Here is a 23,120-nt window from a genome sequence, read left to right as displayed (position 1 = left end):
TAGCAACGGCACCCAGTGTATTCACCAAGGCAGCGGTTCTCAACCGGTGTGTCGTGGCACACCAGAGTGTCGCGAAGCACAGACAGGTATGTCGCGCACCCGCTGTTCTCCCCCCCCCCCCCCCCCCCCCCCCCCTTTTTTCACCTCAGTGAGATGATATCTGCTGCCGTTCCTGCCCGGGCTATCAGCACATTCAAGCCCCGAGGGGAATGGCAGCAGTGTCTGTAGAAGCCGGCAACAGGAACGTGACCTTTTCTTCTTCCTGCCCCTTGTGGCCCGGAAGAGGAAGTGATGTTTACCGGGCATGTGGAAAGAAGAAAAAGGCCATGCATGCTGCTGCTGCTGCTGCAGGAGCACAGCGCCGCTGCCCCTTCCCTCCCCCCCCGGCTCCAACCTCCCCTTGTCTCGCCAGCTTGACACCAGCAAGAAAATATAAAATTAATAATCAAACTGCAAAAAAAAAAGGCTGGGGTGGGGAGAAAAGCATAAAATTACATTCTCAGCTGACTGCTCTGTGCCGCGATCGATCGCAGCACAAGCAAAGAGCTGAGTGCTGCCTTCTTAGTGCTGTGGGGCTGGGGAGGTCACTCCTGCTGCAGTTTCTAGCCTGTCAGGACTCTTCTTTTAATAGCAGCATACCGGCTACCTTGTGCTCTAGCTGCTATGTGTGCTGTGGGTGGGGGTGAGTGAGTCAGCATTCATGTAAGTGTATGAGAGAATATGTGTGTAAGTAAGAGAAATGTGTGAGAGCAAGAGACTGCTCAGGAAAGTCAGTGGTGTGTATGAGAGAAAGAGATTGGTCAGGCAGGTGACTTGTGTGTGTGTGTGTGTGTGTTAGTGTTAGTGTTAGACTAGTCATGGGCCCTAAGGAAGAACAGCGTGAGGACAGAGCTTCAGCAGCCCTTGCTGCTTCTGGTGAGTGCTATTGGCCTACAAGGGAAAGGAGTAGGAGAGTTACTGGAGAGGGTAAGTAAAGTCTTTTAAAGTTTATCTTTCTTGATTGACTGCCATTTTAATTATTAGGTATTATGTGATGTGTCTGCTGTTAGAAATATTTTATTGGTGTTTGGAGAATTTTTAATAATTTTGAAAATTTTAATAATTGTTTGTTCAATTTATCAGTTGTTTTGAAACATTTATTATATTCTACATTTAGAATTATTTTATATTTCTCAGAGAATGTATAAATAGAAATGTGGAGACAAAAACTGAACTGGAAACAGCAAGAAGCCAGTAAAACAATGCAAAACAAAAACATTAGCTTTATGGTCACTTTATTCTGTATTTGGTAAGGTTCTATCTGTGTTCTGCGTGTGTGACCCAGCTAAGGGTGTTTTGTGAGCTTGTAGTTTCTTGGTAGGGATCTATAGCAGCTTGGCTTGTTCTGTTTTCCTAATAGGAGGTGTATTGGTGTTTAGGGCCTGGTGTAATTTTTGCAGTGCTGCCTTTTCATAGGTAGTGTTGTTACTGTTTGAGTTCCATAATGCAGGTGTAACTTATTTCAGATCGTGAAAGTCTGATAGATGCTATATTTTTGTTTTGCACAGAATGCAGAGTGGCTTTTTTGGGTTTCCATTCCAGTTTCTGTTTCCATATTTGTAATTTGTGGTCTTTCTGTACTTGGTGAAGGTTGATTCTATGTGTGTGACCGAGGTGAAGTATTTTACTAGCATGTAGGCATTTGTATCAATCTTATTTGTTGTGTTTTCTCAATAGAACATGCATTGGTGGTAAATTACTGTTTTTCATAAGGAGGGCTATTGCACCTGGTAGGAGAGAGTGTTTATGTTGCTGTTATTGAGATGTCATCAGAAATATCTTTTTTTGTATGGTAAATTGAATGGGGAATGTCCTAGTTCTGCTCTGCACCCATTGTTGGGGGTCGAGGGGGTTCCTGTGGAATGCAGAGTGTTTATTTACATTTAGCCTGGTGACGGTCACATGTTCAATGTGTCACGCATGTGAGAACCATCTGTCTGGCATGTCCCGACAGAAAAAAGGTTGAGAACCACTGCACCAAGGTAATGGTGGTAGTTGCAGCGGCTCTCCGGAGAGAGGGTATTCTGGTACACCCCTATCTGGATGACTGGTTGGTTGATTTGAGCGAAATCGGAGGACCTTTGCTGGAAGGCAGTACATCGTGTCCTACAACTGTTAAGCTTGCTGGGCTGGGTTGTCAATCCAGACAAGAGTCATCTGGTTCCCTCCCAGTCCTTGGAGTTTTTGGGTGCTCTGTTCGACACCCTCTTGGGCAAAGTTTTTCTTACCGAGGAGCGATTCACCAAGGTGCAGACTCAGGTGGAGTCTTTGCTATCCATGCCTCTTCCCAGAGTCTGTTATTTAAATCTCCACAAAAGAGGGTTGTGACCCTTAATGTTCCACACTATTCCATACAACCCCATTTTCATACAAAATTCCTTTATATGAAGATCCCGATTTTTTTTCTTTCTATTTTCTTCTGTGTTTAATTATACTTTTCCCACCCCATTACTTTTACAATTTTCTAAAAAAAAGTTTTAAAGATGGAGGTGAATGTCTCATTCAGTGACTTTACTTCACTAACTTCAAAGACATTAAAGTTAATGTTAGTCTGCTTCGTGTGTTGTAATAATTGACATTCCACCTACCATCCACTTTATTTTATTCAAAAAAATCTAAAATCTCCTTAGTTTATTCCAAACTTTATCTCAGTCCTGCAAAAATGCTTCATACATCTTCTTCCCTTTATTACCCATCAAGTACTTAACTTAGTGCCGCATCATCTCTATTCAATGTTCTCCCTACAAGGCCTTGTTTTGAAACCTCCAAGTTTCTTCTTCAGGGGAGATGAATGATCCGATATTTCTCCTTTAAATGTCTACTTTGCACTGCGACGGTGTTTCCTTCCGTTCGTATCTCTTCCCTTTTATACTCCTCCTAATGCTCCAGAATGAACCAATCACATCCTACCATGTTAACCACTTCACAATGATAGCCAATCAAGCTCTTCATTAAGTCCATAAGGAATTACTGAGTTTAATCTAAAAATCCACCTTTGTTCCTGATAATTTAACCTAGCCGCATGATCTCCTCCCCTCACTGATTGCATCACTTGTTCAATCACCGTCCACCGCAATTCATCAAACGTATGCTGCATATCCAAACAATGTTGAACTATGGGTGCCGATACAGTGCCTGTGTTTAAACGTGAACGATGTTCCACCAATCTTCTTTTCATTTGCCTGCTAGTTCTTCCAACATACACCTTTGGGCAAGGACATGTTATGGCATATACCACATTAATGGACCTACAATTTGTTTGATAACGTCTCCTAACGTTTATTTTAGATACCGGGTCTTGCCAAACTTCTCCCTCTATTGTTTGTTCACAGAAATCACAACTTCGGCATTTCTCATGCACCCCCTTCATTACAGTGTTTGGTTTGTCTATATAAGTATGTACAACGTTATCTCTGATGTTCGACCCACGAGATGTCACAATCAATGGTACATCCTTAAATATATCATGTAATGTCAATATATGCCAGTGTCTTCGTATGGAATCTGCTATCATCACTGTGGCCGTGCTATGTTCTAATACACACGTCAATCTGTCTTCCTCCCTTTTTTGCCGATATTCCAATAGTTGTCCTCTATCAGGATACTTAGCCCTTTTATATGCTTTTTTAATTACTGATTTTGGGTATCCACGAGCCCTAAACCTGTCTGTCAAAATATCAGCTTGGATCTCAAATTCCTTGGGTGTTGAACATATATGTTTTATACGAAAAAACGGACTCACAGGTAAACCTTTTTTAAAGGACAACTGATGATGGCTGTGGTATTTCAGCAGATTATTTCGATCCGTCGACTTCCGATTTAGAGTAGTGGCAATCCTCCCCTTCTTCACAACAATCCTCACATCCAAATATGCGATCGATTCCCCACTCATCTCATATGTGAACTTCAAACTGGGATTTAAAGAATTCAACCAATGAACAAACTGGACTAATTCTTCTTCTGATGTTTTCCAGACGAAAACATATATCGTCTATAAAACGACTCCAACAGATTATCTTCTCCCACCATTTAGATTTATACACATGCATTTGCTCAAATTGTGCAACGTAAATGTTTGCCACGGAAGGGGCTACAGCTGACCCCATCGCTATACCGTGGTTTTGATGATAGAAATTGTCATCGAATAAGAAGTAATTGCTACTTAGTACCAGTTTCAACAATTGAATAATAAATTCCACTGGAATACGTTGAGCTTGCCATTCGTCTCTAAGTTTACTCGACACTATTTCCCATGCTTCTTCTTGGGAAATCTGTGTATACAGCGACTGTACATCCAACGTGACACTCCTCATTCCATACTTCAATAGTTTGTAATTTTTTCAAAAAATGACTTGTGTCCTTTAAATAAGATGGAGCTTGTTTCACTATTGGTTGCAGAAAAATGTCCACAAAAGTGGCTAATGGTTCGAGTACAGAATTCCTTAATGATACTATTGGCTTAATAGGGGGATCTTGAGTATTTTTATGAATTTTTGGCACCGAATATATTATTGGAGTACTAGGATGTTCTCTTACCAAATATTTCTTCTCCTTTGATGTTAAAAATTTTACTCCATCCACCAACTCCTTAATCTGTCGTAATATCTTATCTGTGGGATCTTGATTCATCAAGGTATAATATTTGGTGTCCTGCAAATGTGTCAACATGTTCTTAATGTACACCTCCCGTCCTGTACCACTATCGCGCCCCCTTATCTGCAGGCTTGATAATCACTTGCTTTTCTTTCGCCAGAGTTGATAATGCTGTACGAGCTTTATCTGACAAGTTATGATATCTAGGTGTTCATTTACGTTACGTTCCATCTCTTCTATATCATGTAAAACCAATTGTCTGAATGTTTGTACATAGGGGTCCATCGGACCTGGGGGGGACCATGTTGACTTTAATTTAACTATTGACATGTTCACATCTTTCTTATCCAACTGATAGAAAAACAAACTGCAGTTTAATTTTCTAATAAATCGGTGTATAGAAATTCTAGTCTCGAAAGGTTTATGAAAAAATGGTCGGGACAAATGATAAACCATTATCTAACACGTCTATTTGATTTTGAGTTAATGCCAAAGATGATAGATTTACTATTGCTGATAATTTCTGTACGTAGTCTGCTGTGTCATTCTGCTTGAAGACTGGAACTCTGGTTGTCCTTTCCATCTTGTTTTGCGATATGTTCCTCTGTTCTGACTCTCTGTGTCCAAAAAAGATTTCTGAGAAATATTGGTGTTTTTTTGAGTGATCTTGTTGCTCATGTTATCAAGTGAATTCACATTTTCTTCTTCTCAAAGATCCTCATCTGATCCACTCGAGCTATCCCCCGATGAAAAATTAAATCTTACTTTCTTCCCTTCTTGATTGGAACAAGTTTTGTCCCCCGTCCACATATAGACTTTGTTATTAACATAGTCCAATTGATCCCTTTTGAACTTAATAACTTTAGTATTTTTAATAGCTGCCCGGAATTGCTCCAGACTATTTTTATGTTCATTTAATTTAACTTCAAAGTCCGCCAATTTCTTTACTGACTCTATCACAGGGGTTATCTGTGTGTTTAATTCCTCTGTATATTTATTCACTCCATTCACTATGAGCAACATTAAATCAAGTGAACACTTGTTTAGAATGGCCATCCAAGTGTTCAGCCTAACACACTCAGGGAATCCCTAACTATTGACTCCAATATGTAATGTAACCTTAAATCATCAATGAATTTTCATATAATTTATTGTTTCATACTAAAACATATACACATTTGTTATATCACCTTTAACATCAAGTACATACAATATTTTAAATACATAGTTTATAACAGCATTATACCCAACAATACATATACATTAATACATATCACCCCTCATCATAGACATATATCGTCGCGCTATGTATTATAATAAATTTAATATACACATAGTCCGGACATGTCCTGAATACTAATGACCTGTAGCCACAACCCTAACCCCCTAATAACACACAATCACATTCACTCGTCATTCAACCTTCTTAAAAACTACACACCCCTTATGGACTCCTACCCCTTATGGACTACACACCCCATATGGGGTGCCATGTAATTCCACTCTTATAAGCTTTTTGTTCAATCTCACATATTCATCCTAGCTAGTATTTTCTTGCAATTGCACTGAATCCGAAAACAATGAGGCTTGTTGTTTAATATTTTCAACTTGTACATCCGAAAAACTAAATATATTCTTCCATCCCTCCAGAGTCTGGCATTATCTACAGGTTCTAGGTTCGATGGCTTCCACTCTCGATCTAGTTCCATGGGCCTTTGCGCATATGAGACCTCTTCAGTCAGCTTTACTCTCCCGTTGGAATCCACTCTCTGAGCAGTTCATCTTCTCCTACCCCTTATGGACTCTGCGCGTTCCAGTCTTGTGTGGTGGCTACTCCCGGACAATTTGCATCGCGGGGTGGACTTGGAGATTCCCTCTTGGACAGTGGTAACCACAGATGCGAGTCTCTATGGTTGGGCAGCAGTCTGTCGGGGGACAGCTGTGCAATGCCAGTGGTCAAGAACAGAGGCCTCCTGGTCGATCAATCGGTTTGAGTTAAATCTGCCCTTTGTATTGTGCCTTTTGAGCCATTGAAGTTTGCGACTCTGAAGGATCTGACATTGAAAGTGGTGTTCCTTGTGGCTATCTCCTCAGTGAGGCGTGTTTCAGAGCTTCAGGCCTTATCTTGCAGGGTGCCCTTCCTACGAATTACGGAGGCAGGAGTAACCTTGCGGACGGTTCCCTCCTTTCTCCCGAAGGTAGTATTCTCCTTTCATTTGAATCAGTCAGTGAAGCTTCCTTCCTTTGCAGACATGGATTCTTCTACTCCCGAGTCTAGGGACTAAAGAAGTTGGACGTGAAACGAGGGTTGTTGCGTTACTTGGAGGTGACTAACAGTTTCCGTCTCTCAGACCATCTTTTTTCTCCTGTGGAGTGGCCCTAGGAGGGGTGAGAAAGCTTCAAGGGCCACTATTGAGTGATGGCTAAAGGAAGCTATTGTCTCTGCGTACCTTGTTCAGGGCCGTCCGATCCCGGTGGGTCTTCGGGCTCATTCTACTTGATCGCAAGAGGCCTCGTGGGCGGAATGTCAACAGGTGTCACCGCAGGAAATTTGTAGGGCGGCTACTTGGAAATCTACACACACTTTTGCCAGGCATTATCGCCTGGATGTCTGAGCCTCAAAGTCAGGTTCTTTCGGGGCTAGTGTGCTCCGAGCGGGACTCTCTCAGTCCCACCCCGGTTAGGGAAGCTTTGGTACATCCCAGGAGTCTGGACTGATCCGGGTTCGTACAGGGAAAGGAAAATTGGTTCATTCCTGCAACAGGCTTCATATGCATGTGTAGAGAGGAATGGAGGCAAAGACACATATTTGCACATGCAGTTTGAGACTGCATTGCAGTCACCAATATTCTTTGGCACCTACTCTGTTACTTCCAGAGTCATGCTTCCAAGCCACGCTTTGGCTTGGCTCTGCTTCAAAAGTGAGAACTGGAATCCCTGTGGTAAGTCGCTTTGGAAAATACATTTAGTCAGAATTTTCAAAGCAGATGTATATGGAATGCAGCACGGCATAGGTACATATATTTACGCCTGCTTGTTAGCAGTTGTAAATGTGAATGCATAGATTTATGCCCTGACTGCCTCTTTCTAGTGCATGTAAAAGCATGCATGAAATCACTTCTGCATGTACTTTTAAGCACACAACCCCCCACCCCCCAGGCAATTTTCCAGGGCCCATTAACATTTTGTGTGTAAAACCTGTTTGAAAGATCAGCCATAAATACTGTACAGCTATGCACACTTGCAAAATGTTAAAAACTGTACTGCAGACTTTCCAATATTCACCATTTAATTTACCCATCTTCAGCCACGAGAAACCATTGACCTTGGCTATGATGATAAATCTTAGTAACAATAGGCAAAATTGTGATGACAAAAGTATCTAGATTAGTCAAAGAAACGTGGCCTTGAATCCATGTATATTTGTAGTATTCTCACTCATTTACAGTATTTTACTAAAACCTGCAGATGTAAAGGAGAGATGTGGTAGGGTACTACCCTGATTTTCCCATTCCCTAGCAGGGCTGTGCTGACTTTTTCACATAAATTCCACTGATTGACTGTCTGTTTCCTCACCCTTTTTTATTTTTCCTCAGTGTAACCATCTAAATATACTTTCAGGCTCTTCAGAAAACCTATCAAAAGATCCTTCGAGAGAAAGAGAGTGCAGTGGAAGCCAAATATCAAGCTATGGAGAGAGCTGCCTCATTTGAACATGACAGAGACAAAGTCAAAAGGCAGTTCAAGGTGTGTTGTGGGGAAAGGGGGCCCAGCGCATTGTCTGGATTCTTGTCAGTTTCTTGACTATGAATACTGTTCTCTTTTGATTTTATTTTTAGATCTTCTTTCATTCTTTTTTCTCTCTTGATTAATTTCTTATGTGTTTACTTGTTTCGGTGATTAAAGTGCTGTTCACACCTCAGATATAGGTCACGATGTCATAGGATGAGCTAGGCTCTGTGCACATGCCAGTGCGTGGTTTTGCTCACATTTTTGTGCATATAACTTTTACTTCTGATGTAGCAAAGGAAAATTAGTTTCTTACCTGATAATTTTTGTTCCTGTAGTACCACGGATCAGTCCAGACACCTGGGTTTTGCCTCCCCTCCAGCAGATGGAGACAGAGAAGTTTTTTCAAACAACCCTGGCATATATACCAAGGTGCCACCCACAGTCCCTCAGTCTTAAGTAATTCAAAGCAGAATGGAACAAAACCAAACTAACCAAGTAACTATCTGTCCATCTATAATAAGGCTTATACAAACCCCCAACTGGGAACAGAACTCGCAGAACCAAAAGAACAAGCGAGAAAAAAAAGACAGTACCAATATCCAGAAAGAATGTTATACAAGCGGACTCTCCGTTACTTCAGTGTGCACAGCCATGGGCGGGGCTCTGGACTGATTCGTGGTACTACAGGAATGAAAATTATCAGGTAAGAAACTAATTTTCCTTTCCCTGTACGTACCTGGATCAGTCCAGACACCTGGGATGTACCAGAGCTGACTTACTGAGGGTGGGAGCCGGAGAGGCCCGCTCGGAGCACCCCTTCTCCAAATCCCCCGGAATCTGAAGCTTGTTCATCCAATCTGTAATGTCTTGCAAATGTATGCAACGATTTCCAAGTAGCCACCCTGCAAATTTCCTGAGGTGAGACTTGATGACATTCCGCTCATGAAGCGGCCTGTGACCACGTGGAATGTGCACAAAGCCCCATCGGTACCACCTTACCACGCAGTAAATACGCTGAGTTGATGGCTTCCTTTAGCCAATGAGCAATTGTAGTCTTTGAGGCCATACCACCTTTTTTCAGACCATACCATAACACAAAGAGATTGTCCGACACCCGGAAAGGATTCGTGACCTCTAGATATCGCAGCAGAACCCTGCGCACATCCAATTTCCGTAAATCCTTCGACACCGGATCCGAGTGGTCCACATCTGAGAATGAGGGAAGCTCAATCGATTGATTCATGTGGAAAGAAGATACTACCTTCGGGAGGAAGGAAGGAACTGTCCACAAGGACACTCCGGAATCTGAAATCCATAAGAAAGGTTCCCTGCATGACAATGCCTGCAATTCGGAAACTCGACATGCCGAAGAAATCGCGACTAAAAACACCACTTTCAACGTGAGATCCTTCAGCGTCACTCGTTTCAGCGGTTCAAAAGGAGGGGCTCCAATGCTGAAAGTACCAAATTGAGATTCCAGGAAGGATACAGATGGCGAAGAGGAGGGCATAAGTGCTTCGCTCCTCGCAGGAAACGAGCCACATCTGGGTGCAACGCCACCACTATTCCCTGGATCTTACCACGTAAACAACCAAGTGCCACAACCTGTACCCGAAGGGAACTGCAGGAGAATCCTTTGGAAAGTCCTGCCTGAAGAAAACCGAGAATATCAGAGATCGACGCCTGTGTAGGGTCCACTGCACGCCCCACACACCAGGCATCAAAAACTTTCCAGACCCTGACATAAGCCTTGGCTTATTTTTTTATTTATTATTTATTTATTTAGCCTTTTTATATACCGATTTTCCAGTAACAGAATTACTAATCAAGTCGGTTTACATTTTAACAATAACCTTGACAAAAAGTTGTTGTCTTACAGTAAACAGGATGATAGAACTTGGATAATGTCAGAGTGTGGAGAGTGTTTGAGAAGTGGTGCTTTGAGGAAGGGATTTCTCCCTTTCGTTCATTGGTTTCTCACATTCTGGCTTTTTTTTACAGGATGGACTGTAAAAAGGGCTCAAGTTCAATTCTTTGCAGCTATAGGAGGCAGTTTTGGACTGTTTTAGAGGTAAATGCAGGGGATGTTCCTGGCATTGCATCCAGAAGTGGTATGGTTTCTTAAAGGGGTGAAGCATTTGCGACCTCTGGTTAGGTGAGTATTCCCCTCATGGAACCTTAATCTGGCTTTATATGCTCTCTGTAGTCCTTCTTTTGAGCTGTTGGGGAAAGCATCATTAAAGGACCTTACACTGAAGGTAGCGATCTTTTGAGGCATGCAAATTTCAGAACTTCAGGCATTGTCTTGCAGGGAATCCTTTTCTGCAGATTTCAGAGGATGGGATTTCATTACGCACAATGCCTTCCTTTTTACAGAAGGTGGTGTCCTCTTTTCACCCAAGTGGAGCTTCCAGCTTTTCGGGATCTGGACTCTTCTTCTCCTCATACACGGGAGCTTCATTTGTTAGAGATGTTTTTCGAGTTCTGCTATATATTTATAGATCACCAGCAGTTTTCGGAGGTCCAGTCATCTGTTTGTTCTGTTTGGAGGTATGAGTAAAAGGACCAAGGCTTCTAAGGCAACAATTACATGATGGCTAAAGGAGGCCATTATTTCTGCTTATGTTTGTAAGGGGCATCAGATCCCAGTGGGTCTACTTGCCCATTCTGCTAGGGTACAGGCAGCATCCTGGGTGGAGTGTCAGTTGGTTTCACCACAGGAGATCTGTCGAGCAGTGACTTGATCTTCACTAAACACTTTCACAAGGCATTACTGGCTCTATGTTCGGGCACCAGAAGCGGCTGTCTTTGGGGAGAGTGTGCTACGCATGAGTCTTTCTGATTCCTGCCAAGTCTAGGGGAGTTTGGGTGTATCCCATGCATCTGGACTGATCTAGGGGATGATAAAGAAAGGAAAATTAGTTTATACCAGCTTATATTTGTTCCTAAATTCCCACAGCTCAGTCCAGAGCCCCACCCTATCTGGAAAGACTGCTTTCAACTCTGCAAGAAATTGATGTTTTTTCGAGAGTTTTCAGTCTCCTCTCTAGTTCAAGAAGTTCTGCTTTGGGAGCTTGATTGGAAGTGTGGGGGATGTTTCTGGTTCAAAGATATCTTGGCTTGGGTACAGTGAAATACTGAGGACTGCAGATGGCACACTGGCTTAAGTATCACAGCTTCAGTAAAGCTTTTCTTCTCTGTCTCCATCTGCTGGTAGGGGAGAAAAACCCATGCGTCTTAGCAGGTAAGAACCCATTTTCCTTTTCTAGTCATGGAAAGTGGCATGGTCACCCTAAAATGTGGGTGAGCTTTGCCCCCTTCACCTTGCACATGTCTACCTGTTCCCCTTTGGGCTCTTGCTGTGTCTCGGGAAAATCCTAGATTTTGCTTTTATGTTGTCTGTTTAAGGGCAGTTTTATTTTGTCAAAGAAAGCAAGAGCTTGGAATTCAGGTGTTTGCATGTATGTGCTACATGGCTCTAATATATAGCTATGTGCACATATTCCATTGTGGTTTACATTTTTAGAAGTCATTTCTTTTATATCTAAAATTTGAAACAATTAGTCTGCAACATTCAAAAGGAAAAGAGCAGTCTTTTGGAAGGCAGCAGCTTTCACACTTTAATTTTTGGAAGTGAAAAACATGGAAATGGAAGTTTAAGTAAAAAGTCTGGCCATGTCTTTCTGGCAGGACTGTTACTTCCTCTAGGAATTTTGGGACCTTCTTTCAGATGTCACATGCATGTTTTCCTTTAACCCTTTGCTGTTCCCTCAGGATTCTAGGACGAATGTTCGCTTGGCATAAATCAAATCCCGAATTCAGAAGAGTATAACATTTGCTTTACTCTTTGTTTTATTCTGTCTGAGTGTGTGCTAAATTTTAACTCTGCACAGTTGTTAGTAACATCCCAACCTAGCTGACGTGTTCTGTTAATTGTAGTGTCCTGCTGCTATAATGAGAGAGTATAACTAGAAAAGGTACAGAGCAGGGCAACAAGAAGATAAAGGGGAGGGAGCAGCTTCCTATGACGAGAGGCTATGCAGGCTAGGGCTCTTCAGCTTGGAAAAGAGATGGCTGAGAAGGGAACAAGATAGTTTATAAAATCCTGAGTGAAGTGAACAGGTAAATAAAGGACAGTTATTTACCGTTTCAAATAATATTAAAACAACGGGACCCTCCTTGAAAGTAACAACTAGTAGATTGAAACCAAATTTTAGAAAGCACTTTTTCACACAACAGTCAAACTGTGGAATCTGTTGTCAGTGGATGTGGTTAAAGCAGTTGGCATAGTGGGGTTTAAAAGAGATTTGGCAAGTTCCTGAAAGAAAAATCCATAAAATATTTTTAGTCAGGTAGACTAGAGAAAAGCCACTGCTATCCCTAGAAGTGAGTAAGAAGAAGTAGATCTTTTTTGAGATTCTGCTAGGTACTTGTGACCTGAACAGGCCACTGTTGGAGACAGGATGCTGGGCTCGATGGATCTTGGTCTGACCCAGCATAGATTTTCTTATGTTCTTAGAACTGCACATTCACAGCCTTCTTACCAGTACAAGTACTGTATCCTGGAAATGGACACCAACATTTCCTACCAATAATTCAGTCTTTCTCTTTACTGGTTTTAAAGGATAGGCAAATCTGTGTAAAACATTCACTATGGAAATGCAGTAGGCACCTAGGCTGGCCTGGTAGGTCAGTGATAGGGCTTTAAGATCATGAGAGGTCTTGAACGAGTAGATGTGACTCGGTTATTTACACTTTCGAATAATAGAAGGACTAGGGGGCACTCCATGAAGTTAGCAAGTAGCACATTTAAGACTAATCGGAGAAAATTCTTTTTCACTCAGCGCTCAATTAAGCTCTGGAATTTGTTGCCAGAGGATGGGGTTAGTGCAGTTAGTGTAGCTGGGTTCAAAAAAGGTTTGGATAAGTTCTTGGAGGAGAAGTCCATTAATGGCTATTAATCAATTTTACTTAGGGAATAGCCACTGCTATTAATTGCATCAGTAGCATGGGTTCTTCTTAGTGTTTGGGTAATTGCCAGGTTCTTTTGGCCTGGTTTTGGCCTCTGTTGGAAACAGGATGCTGGGCTTGATGGACCCTTGGTCTGACCCAGCATGGCAATTTCTTATGTTCTTAATTTGATTCCTGATCTCAGCTTCTGCTGCTTAGGCTGAAATCCAGGATGCTGCGGAGGCAGCATTCACAATTTCTGGTGGAAGTCCGTCCCAGCCATTATTCAACAACAATACCTTCTGGCCAATCTCTGCCTACACACCCCAGGTTTCTGTGGGTGCTTCTTAGAGATATAACACTGTATTTTGGTAGTTCAACTTATATAATATTTGTAGACGTTATCTGTTTAGTTGAACTTGTATGGATAGACTTATATGAATAATGCCATTTTTTCTTTGACTAAATTAAATATAGTGTTTACCAGCTGGCAGTTTGCCTTTCTTCTAGTTTGCTTGATCAAATGAAAATATAAAGTTCCAGATGTAGTGCCTCATCTTAGGCGATTAATACATTTTTATTAAAGCTCAAACTAAGTGAAATTTCCAGGACTGAAGAGAGACCCTGTCTTTTCCTGCAGTCTTCATGCTTTATTTATTCATGTTTGTTTTGCCCTCCACCAGGCTTTTAGATCAATTAGAACCAGTCGCTGTTGGTGCTATAGTGCCATAAGCATTAACATCCCAGGTTTCCCCTCATTTTAAAATCCCATATATTTGTAAATTTTTTTTATTGGGAAGAACTGTAATGTGTTTTGTGGTATTCACCCTAGGGTTCTAAAAGAACCTCTATTATGAAATTGCAGACATACTAGTGGTAATCTGTAACCTATCATTCTAATCTGTCTCTGTACCTGAGGACTAGAGAGTAGCCAATGTAACACCAATTTTCAAAAAGGCTTCCTGGTTAACTCAAGTAACTGCAGACTGGTGAGCCTGATATCGGTTCTGGATAAAATGATGGAAGCTATTGCTTACAACAAAATATGGTTTAATGGGGAACAGCCAGCATGGATTTAACAAAGGGAAGTTGTGCATATTAGAATTCTTTATAATAATAATAATTTTTATTTATATTCCACCTTTTAATGAACTTTCAAAGTGGATTATATTCAGGCACTGAAGGTATTTGAAGGAATGAATAAGCATGTGGACAAAGGTGAGCCAGTCAACAAAGTGTATCTGGATTTTCAGAAGGTGTTGATAAAGTCCCTCACGAAAGACTCCTGAGGAAACCAAAAAGTCATGGAATAGCAGGCAAAGTCTTACTGTGAATAGGTAACTGGTTAAAAGATTGGAAACAAAGAGTAGGACTAAATAGTCAGCTTTCCCTTTGGAAAAAGGCAAATAGTGGAGTGCCTCAGTGATATGTACTACAATTACTGTTGTTTAACTTTTTTATTAATGATCTGTGGAAGAAGTTGGCATATTGCTGACAGCCTTGTAGCCATGATCTGTTGCTAGTGTCATAGATATTTCTTAATGGTCCCTGGGAAAGGTTTGTTATTAGTGCTGTTGAAGATTGTTTAATGCTGCTGTGAAATGTTAAGGGGGTTGCTATTTCAAAAGTGTAAGTGCAGCTAAAGATAAGGTACAGTTACCCAGTTATCTTTAGTGCAGTATTCAGCAGCACTTATCTGGCTAAAAATGCTGCTGAATATCCAGCTAAATCTATCTACATATTTTGTGCGGGTAGATTTAGGACAGTTATTTGTGCGGTCAGTAACAGTTCAGTTGGGTATAACTGAATAGTGTACTGCCTTGCTAAATTTTAAAAGCTTACCTTAGGAATGCCCTGCTCCTTTCTTGCCTTGTTAAACTTGTGAGGGTAACTTTTTTCCCCTTACAGATTTAACCAGATGAAGGAATACATTCTGAACGAGTTAAGATTTACCCAGCTAAAACGTATTTTTAGTCCGTTGAATCTTCTGAGTTTAAGCTTTCACTGTCAAGGTTCACTCTGTCCTGGGTAAGCTTTTTCTAGCTCTGGATCTGCATTTATGTGCACTCCTCCAGCAAAGCCTGTGCAAATGCTCTTTCTCTTGCAGATTTTCAGGGAGACGAAGGAAAAAGAGATTCAGGACTTACTGAGAGCGAAGCGAGAGCTAGAGTCCAGGTTCCAGAGACTGCAGGCTCAGGGCATCCCCGTCTTGGATCCTGGGGAATCAGACTCCGACGACAACTGCACAGACATTACTGGTAAGCATTAAGCACATCACCAGATGGGCCGACTCTTATGAAAGGCATGTTTTAAGACATCCAGGCTGGTTTTAGAACAGTTCTTCAACTTGACTGGCTTGAAAGACCCTCCAGTGATGGCATATACACCCCTGAGTTTCACTTGTGGGGTGGACCAGGAACTATCACATTTCCCTTTCCCATGATCAATAAATCCTGTAGATAGGGGCGGTTACAGGAGTGTGTTTCATGGGTATCCTCAGCAAGGGGAGAGAATGCTGGACTCCTTTCATTTCCTACTGCCTGAGCTGTGGCATTCAGTAACTTCTTTCACAAAGTGTGGACTTTTATTTCATCCTAAGGGCATATATGCTGTAAACTAAGAGGTAAATTAGTCCTATGGAGTAAGTCATAAGCCTTCTCAATCCTCAGATAACCTGCTTGCAAGCTTACTAAGGGGGCCGACTGTGAAAAGCTGGGTTGAACCTACTCCGATTTTAATGTGGGTTTTTTTGCTGCTGACCTAACTCTTTTATGTAATATGGGTTTTAGCACTGAAAAACCTATGGTTTGCTTAGTGCAGTTGCATGCAAATTACTTGTAAATGAAGCTATTAGCTATCACAGAGCAATGCAAAGACATGCTTTAATAGGGCAACATTTCAGTGTGTATTTTTTAAGGCAGGGAGTTTAACACCCAGGGTCAGAGCAGGTGTAAAACCTTAAGCCACATTTTTAGTGGCCATTCTTGTCTATCGTATTGTTGTATATAAGTGCTTCTCTGTGCCAAACAAGGATTACATACATCTTTTTTTTATTGGTTTGGTACATTTTGTGGGAGAACTGAAGAATTAGCGTGGCAGAAGCTTTAGAATAGAGAGAGAGAGGATGCTTTATCGCTGAAGAAGAATGAAGAGTTTGAGAGGAGCAGGCTGTCCAGGTTCAAGCCGTTTGCAGAAGGGCACACAGGCAGCAAATATTTTACGTGAAGACAACACTGCTGAGATTACCAGAGGCAGATGTTTGCAGGCATATAGACTGAGCTCTAGAGCAAATCTTTCTCTCTGTAAAGAAATCAGAGATGATATTGGTCCTCTAACCGATCATGAACATGCCAATCCGTGCCTACTCTAGCTTCTCGGTACCTTGCATTTTCTTGTCACTGGCCCTTTCCAGAATACAGTGACTGTGGTGGCTGATATGGACCAGTCATCGTTTCCAAGGCATTTCAGCCAGATATTGTGGGCTTTAATGAAACGAGTCAGGGAATACATAAAATAACCACAGCAGATTACAGAGCGGCAGGAGATGAAGCATGTTTTTTCAATAAAGCTGGCATGCCGAATGTAATGGATGCAATCAATTGCACCCATGTCACGTCACTTTCCCACATGGGAGAGAAATGGCATTCTATTATAGGAAGCATATCCACTCTTTGACTGTGCAAGATTTGTGCAGTTCTCAGTGATGTTTTCAAATTTTCTGAAAGCAGCTATGATTCCTCCATCCTTGTACAGTCGCTGCTAGCTCAAAATTTCATTGAAGGAAAATAAAGAGAAGGTTGGTTGCTCAGTGAGTTTGAAATAGAAGTCAAATCAAAGTGTAAACTAAAGCTTCAAAATGTAAGCTTTCTGTGGTAGGTACCAAAAATGAAACAGTGATCACTTTCTGGTGCCAAAAGCGTTTCCTGTTCGTACCCAAATCAGTCCAGACTGTTGAGATAGCGGCCTCGAAAGGCCTTACATTCTGTTGTGTGGGGGGTGTTTAGTGTGCCCTTGGGCCTCAGCTTGACCCCAGACAAATCCAGGACTGAACCGAGGGTTGGCGACGTGTCCCAGGATGGCAGAGACACGGTCTTACCCTCTGCCGGACCTGCAAGCTCCCAGCACCAACAACATGATGATGTTGGTAGGGGAACGGTCCTCCGACCATTCCGAGCCCTTTCGGACCTGCCGCTTGGATCGGCATGGAGCAGCAGGCCGGCCTGAGGATGAGGGCAGACGGAGGCCTTGACACGAAGACATGACACCAAGGTTGATGCGACGGCATCACAAACAAAAAATATGTCAACATTTCTACGTTAAATAGTTAAACTGTATTTATAATATTTATAATATTTATATTTATTTATTACTATGTTAAACTATAATATTTATTTATTACTATGTTAAATTAACATACAGTTATATTGTTCCATCTGTTCTACGGTTCTATGTAAAGCCAATTATATCGTTCTATCTGTTCTACGGTTTTATGTAAAGCCCCTCTCTCTGTGGGGCAGTTTATCGTTTTATGTAAACTGGAATGATTTGTAGTTCTTACAAGAATTTCGGTATATAAAAATTAAAAATAAAATAAATAAAAATAAACGAGGATTGAAGCGAAGACATGATACCAGGGCTTTTGAAGACATGACACCAAGGCTGATGCGACGGCATCAGAAACGAGACGAGGAACTTGACAACGTCCAGACGAGACGAGAAACTGGGTAGGTAGACATTGGCACTGTCTCTCAGGGTGCCCTACTCAGCCCACCTTCACGGGCGGACCCAATGGGCTGGTCGCGGACCACGCGGAGAGCGGGACAAGCACAGGAGAGGATCCAGTCGAGGTGGGATTCCGACGACGAAGCTGATGTCATCCGAAGCGCCACAAAGGCTGGCAGGACAAGACGGCTCAGGAGCACAGGGCACCAGTCCACTGCCGGCATCTCCCATGACGGCGACCCGTCACCCGGAGATCCATGGCCGGCAGAACAGAAGGCTCCAGAGCAAGAACGAACACCAAGGAGGGCTAGAACACCAGGAAGTGAGACATCAGGAGATGAGACACCAAGACACCTGGACCGGGGACCTCAGGCAGTGAAGACATAGCATGACGAGACGACAAGATGAGATGAGGAGCTCCACGAAGAAGACAGAAGACCTGACGGAGCTCTGGCAGGCAGGAGCCTCCAGACTGAAGACACTCCGATGCAAGGCCAAGAGCAATTGCAAGACCAACCCTTTTATAGGGCTGCAACAGGAAACAGTCACTAGGTGGGGCCCAGGGCATATCCGGCCGTGGGCCCTTTAAATGTAGAAGAGAGGCGCAGCCGCGCACCTAGAGGAAGCAGGAAGCAGCAGGACTGTGCAGGACCGTGGACAGCGGTCCTGCACCGATGTCGACGACATAGCAGTAGGGCTGGGCCTGGACGCAGGCCCCTGATGATGGCAGCGGCTCCAGCCCTGCAGGAGGCCCCGGGGGCGGCTCCAGCCGCCAATCCAGGCTGGGGCTTGTGGCCTCCGTGCCGCGAAGATGAAGCTGACTGTGGCGGCTCTAGCCATGAAGGAGGCAGACAGAAGTCTGCGGCTCCAGCCGCGGTGAAGCAGGAAACCAAGGGCGGCCTGCGGGCCGCGTGAGGAACTCGAGTCCGTGGCTCCGGCCGCGAGGGAGGCCAGACATCGGCAGCATCCGGCCACGTCGGGTGAAGGAGGCAGCAGCATGGTAAGCGGAGCAGAGTTCATAACACAGACAAGTGGATTTATGCATCCATACCAGCAGATGAAGGCAGAGAACAAAAATATTTAGGCACTGCTACATATCCGAGAGTGCCACCTGCAGTCCCTCAGTATTTCTCTGTCTCCAGCAGATAGTAGAGGTGCATACCTGCAGTCCTAAGGGAAAGAAGGAGATTCTGGGAAGGAAGATTCCTAGAGGACGGCTCCCCAACATGTTAGGTTCCTCGTGGGCCATCCCTTGGGTAGAGCAGAGTGAGTTATCCCTGTCCTAGCTTGACCCTTGTCTGCAGGGGGGGGGGGGGGTGTGATAGCTAGGGGTCCTGGTTCCCTCACCCTCTCTGGGTCCTTGACCCTCCTAGTGATCAGCCCCTTCTAGCCAGAAGCAGGGAAGTATTTTCTTTTATTCCCTTTTTTGCTTGTGTCTGTGCCTTTAAAAAAACATTAAAAAAAAAAGAGAAGAGAAGGGCAGTGCAGGAGGAAGTACAGGCTGAAACAGGGCTCCAGTGGCTGGTTGTAGTGTGCTGCTGGGAGGCAGTCGGAGGTGAGCGGGGCCAGATTGTTGGCATGGTTGGGGCCCAGTGTCATCATCGATACAGTGCCACTGATCACATTACAGGAGAGGGCTATTTTTAGGTTCGATTTTGCATCATGGCGCTCTGCGCATGAAAGTTTGTAGCGGCTGCAGGGAGAAGTGAGTGCATCTCAGCACGACCGTGATTTGCTCAGAGTGTGTCTCCGGGGGGGGGGGAGGGGACACCTCCGAGGGGATCGCTGGGCAGGTGGCTGCCTCGGGTGCGATACTGCCGGTACAGGAGGCCCCGGGAGAGTCTGAAAGCGTGCTAGGAGCATGGCTTCGGCTGTGGAGTTGCAGGATTCCCCTCCCCAGTTTTTCATGTGATTAAGATCCCTGCCCTTGCTGGATGGAGGATGTGGAACTCGATTAGAGTTCTTCTGATTCGAAGAAGTTCTCCACTAATTTTGTCCTGCTCCTCCCCAAGGTTTGTTTGGCCAAGAAGTAGGCAGGGTCCAAGCGCCTAAGGTCCGGGTATAAGAAACCTCGGGGAGAAAGGTCTAAGGGACCTGGGGCCATTCTGTGGCCACTGGGGCTCAGAAGGTCTGCGGAGGATGCTGGGGAAACATCACGGATGGCTCCGAGCAGCTGCAGGGCAGTCTGAGGGATCCGGATAAGCAATCTGAGGCAGCATTAGGGGATCCGGATGCCACAGTGGGAGACCCAGTGCAGGATTCTGAGGACATCCCGGTGGCCGAGGAGGATGATCCTCGGGTGGTCAGGCTATTCCGTAAGGAGGAGCTGCGATCTCTCATTCCCAAGGTTCTGGAGGAACTGGGTATCAAAGTTGCGGAAGAAGGCTCCGACAGTGAGGGGATGAACCCGGTCCTGGAAGGGCTGTGAGGTCCACTGAAGGCTTTTCCGTTACTGAAGCCAGTGAAGAAGTTGGTGGATCAGGAGTGGGAATCTCCTGAGGTGGGACTCAAGGTTGCCCAGGGGATGGCTAAGCTGTATCCTTTGCCAGAGCAGACCTTAGAGTCCTGGAAAATTCCTAAGGTGGATGTGGCCGTTTCAGTTGTGACCAGGAAGACAACCATTCTGGTGGCAGGCACAGCCTTGTTGAAGGATGTGCAGGATCGCAAACTTGAAATTTTGCTGAAGAGGTTGTTTGAGGTTTTAGCCTTAAGCCTTCGGGCAGCTCCTGCAGCAGCTCGATGCAGAGAGAATGTTTGTGCTGAACTCAGAAGGCTCATGAGAAGATGGCGGGTGTGTCTAGTGAGGCCGCTCAGGCTGCCTGTTTGGAAGTAGGAATTGCCTACATGGCGGTTGCACTGTACAACATAGTTCGCAAATCGTCCAGGAATATGGTTTTGGCTGTGGCAGCGTGGAGACTTCTTTGGTTGTGGAATTGGTCCACGGATGTGTGGTCTAAGGAACAGCTGCATAAACTCCCTTTTACTACTTTGTTTCAAGCGAGAAACTTGTCCACTTCACTGGCTTATGTCCGGATTTGGAGAACCTTTCAGTCCTGGTGTTTGCAGAATATCTTGCAGCCTTTGAAAGTGGATGTCCCACAAGTGTTATCCTTCTTACAGAGAGGGTTGGCAAAGAGCTTGGTATAATTCCCTTCAAGTTCAAGTGGAGGCCTTAGTTTGCCTTCGAGGTAAAGTACAGGGAAGGACCCTGGTGGCCCATCCAGATGTATTGCGTTTCTTGAGAGGGGCTAAGCATCTGCATCCTCTGCTCCGGAAGGTTTGTCCGGAGTGGAACTTTAACTTGGTTCTTAGAGTTCTGTTTAGAGTTCTGTGTGGTCCTCCCAACCAGTTCATTGGGCTACCTTGAAGGATTTGACGTTGAAGGTGGTTTTCCTAGTGGCTATTTGTTCCGCTAGAAGAATTTTGGAGCTACAAGCTTTGTCAAGTAAAGATCCTTTTTTAAGGATTTTGGAAGATGGGGTGTCGTTGCATACTGTGCCTTCCTTTCTGCCTAATGTGGTTTCATCTTTTCATCGTAACCAGACTGTGGAACTTCTGGCTTTTCCGAAGTTTGATCGCAATGCTCCTATGGCAAGGGAGTTGCACTTGTTGGATGTGCAGGGATTCATTTGAGCTATCTTAAGGTCACAAATCCATTTCGGAGGTCCTATCATCTTTTTGTCTTTTTTAGTGTTCCAAAGAAGGGCAGTAAGGCTTCCAAGGCCTTAACTGCAAGATGGATGAGAGAGGCGATCAGTACAGCTTACATCTGTAAGGGCAAGTCTGTTCTGGAAGGGTTGCGAGCACACTCTGCTAGAGCGTGAACAACGTCTTGGGCGGAGTGTCAGTTCATTTCTCCTCAGGAGATTTGTCAAGCAGTGACATGGTCTTCTCTGCACACTTTCTCTCTGCATTATTGCCTGGATATGTGGGCGCCGGAGGAGGTGACTTTTGGGAAAAGTGTGTTGCGTGCAGGTCTTTCAGATTCCCGCCCAGGTTAGGGGAGCTTGGGTACATCCCATTTGTCTGTACTGATTTGGGATATGAACAGAAAAGGAAAATTTTGTTCTTAGCTGATAATTTTCGTTCCTGTAGTACCACAGATCATCCAGAGACCCATCCCCTTCAATCAAAAGACTTCCTCGCTTCTGGATACACTCATGTGCAGAGTAATGAGAGTGTACTGAGGGTTTATTCTTGGTGTTTATCAAGGGGGTCCTAATTCTAGAGGACTTCAACTGTTTCTCTGCTCTCCCATTGTTTGTTGGGGTGTGTTAGCTTTTTAATCTACTAGTTTACTCATCTTGGCTTGAGTACAGGTCAATACTGAAGGTCTGCAGGAGGTACTCTCGGATATGTAGCAGTGCCTAAAAGTTTTTGTTCTCGGCCTCCATCTGCTAGTAGGGATGCATAAATCCACTTGTCTGGACTGGTCTGTGCTACTACAGGAACGAAAATTATCAGGTAAGAATAACATTTTTCTGTACTATTCTGCTATGCTATCAGATGTTATCTGTCTGGGGTGGGTAAATGTAAGCTTACTGTGGTGGGTACCAAAGGCTCCTTCTACAGTATGCGTATTGGTGCCACCAGTATGGACACCAGCAAAATAGTTCTGCTGAAGAGTCCCCCGGAGTAGTGTCAGCTGCACTTCGCATAGTGGGCCTCCTCCTGTGCCAGCTTGGCCTTGATAGCCACTCTGGTGTCCTGCCAGTGATGCTTCAGCTGATCCACTATATTGGTTGTCACTGACAGGGTGCTGCTATCCTTGGCGATGCTCTTCCAGATCTTCCCCTTGTTCTTCAATGATGTTTTCTGACCAAAAAGTACACTGTGCTTCTCGCAGACCCATTGCACCAGAAGATCCTTCTCTTCCTATGTAAAATGTGCATCGCATTGATACTACTTCTCCAGCTGCTGGCTGCTGGTTCCCACCTGCTTGTTGCTCTCAAATAATGATTGGTGAGGGTCCCTACCTTACTAAACACTATTCCTACTACCTGTTCCCCTTGCTGTGACCGCCTCCACCTGTCTTCTTTTCTTCCCCCCTCTAACTGAACCCTCTACTTGACACACACCATTCT

General features: G+C 44.0%; 1 protein-coding gene across 6 annotated transcripts in view; it reads left to right on the top strand.

Annotated features, from left to right (window-relative positions):
- NPHP3 (nephrocystin 3) overlaps positions 1-23,120 on the top strand; it is a 232,133-nt gene that overhangs the window by 7,531 nt on the left and 201,482 nt on the right. For 5 of the 6 annotated variants that reach the window (XM_029589318.1, XM_029589315.1, XM_029589314.1 and 2 more), the window contains exons 3-4: positions 8,254-8,379; positions 15,422-15,572. In XM_029589318.1, coding sequence (XP_029445178.1) covers positions 8,254-8,379; positions 15,422-15,572 — 277 coding nt within the window. The remainder of the gene's footprint in view (positions 1-8,253; positions 8,380-15,421; positions 15,573-23,120) is intronic. The other variant, XM_029589316.1, reaches the window with a different exon arrangement.

Source organism: Rhinatrema bivittatum, chromosome 2 (genome assembly GCF_901001135.1).
Source record: "Rhinatrema bivittatum chromosome 2, aRhiBiv1.1, whole genome shotgun sequence".
NCBI classification, from domain to species: Eukaryota; Metazoa; Chordata; class Amphibia; order Gymnophiona; family Rhinatrematidae; genus Rhinatrema; species Rhinatrema bivittatum.
Note: the sequence above shows the minus strand (reverse complement) of the source record. Positions and strands in the feature narration are given on the sequence as shown.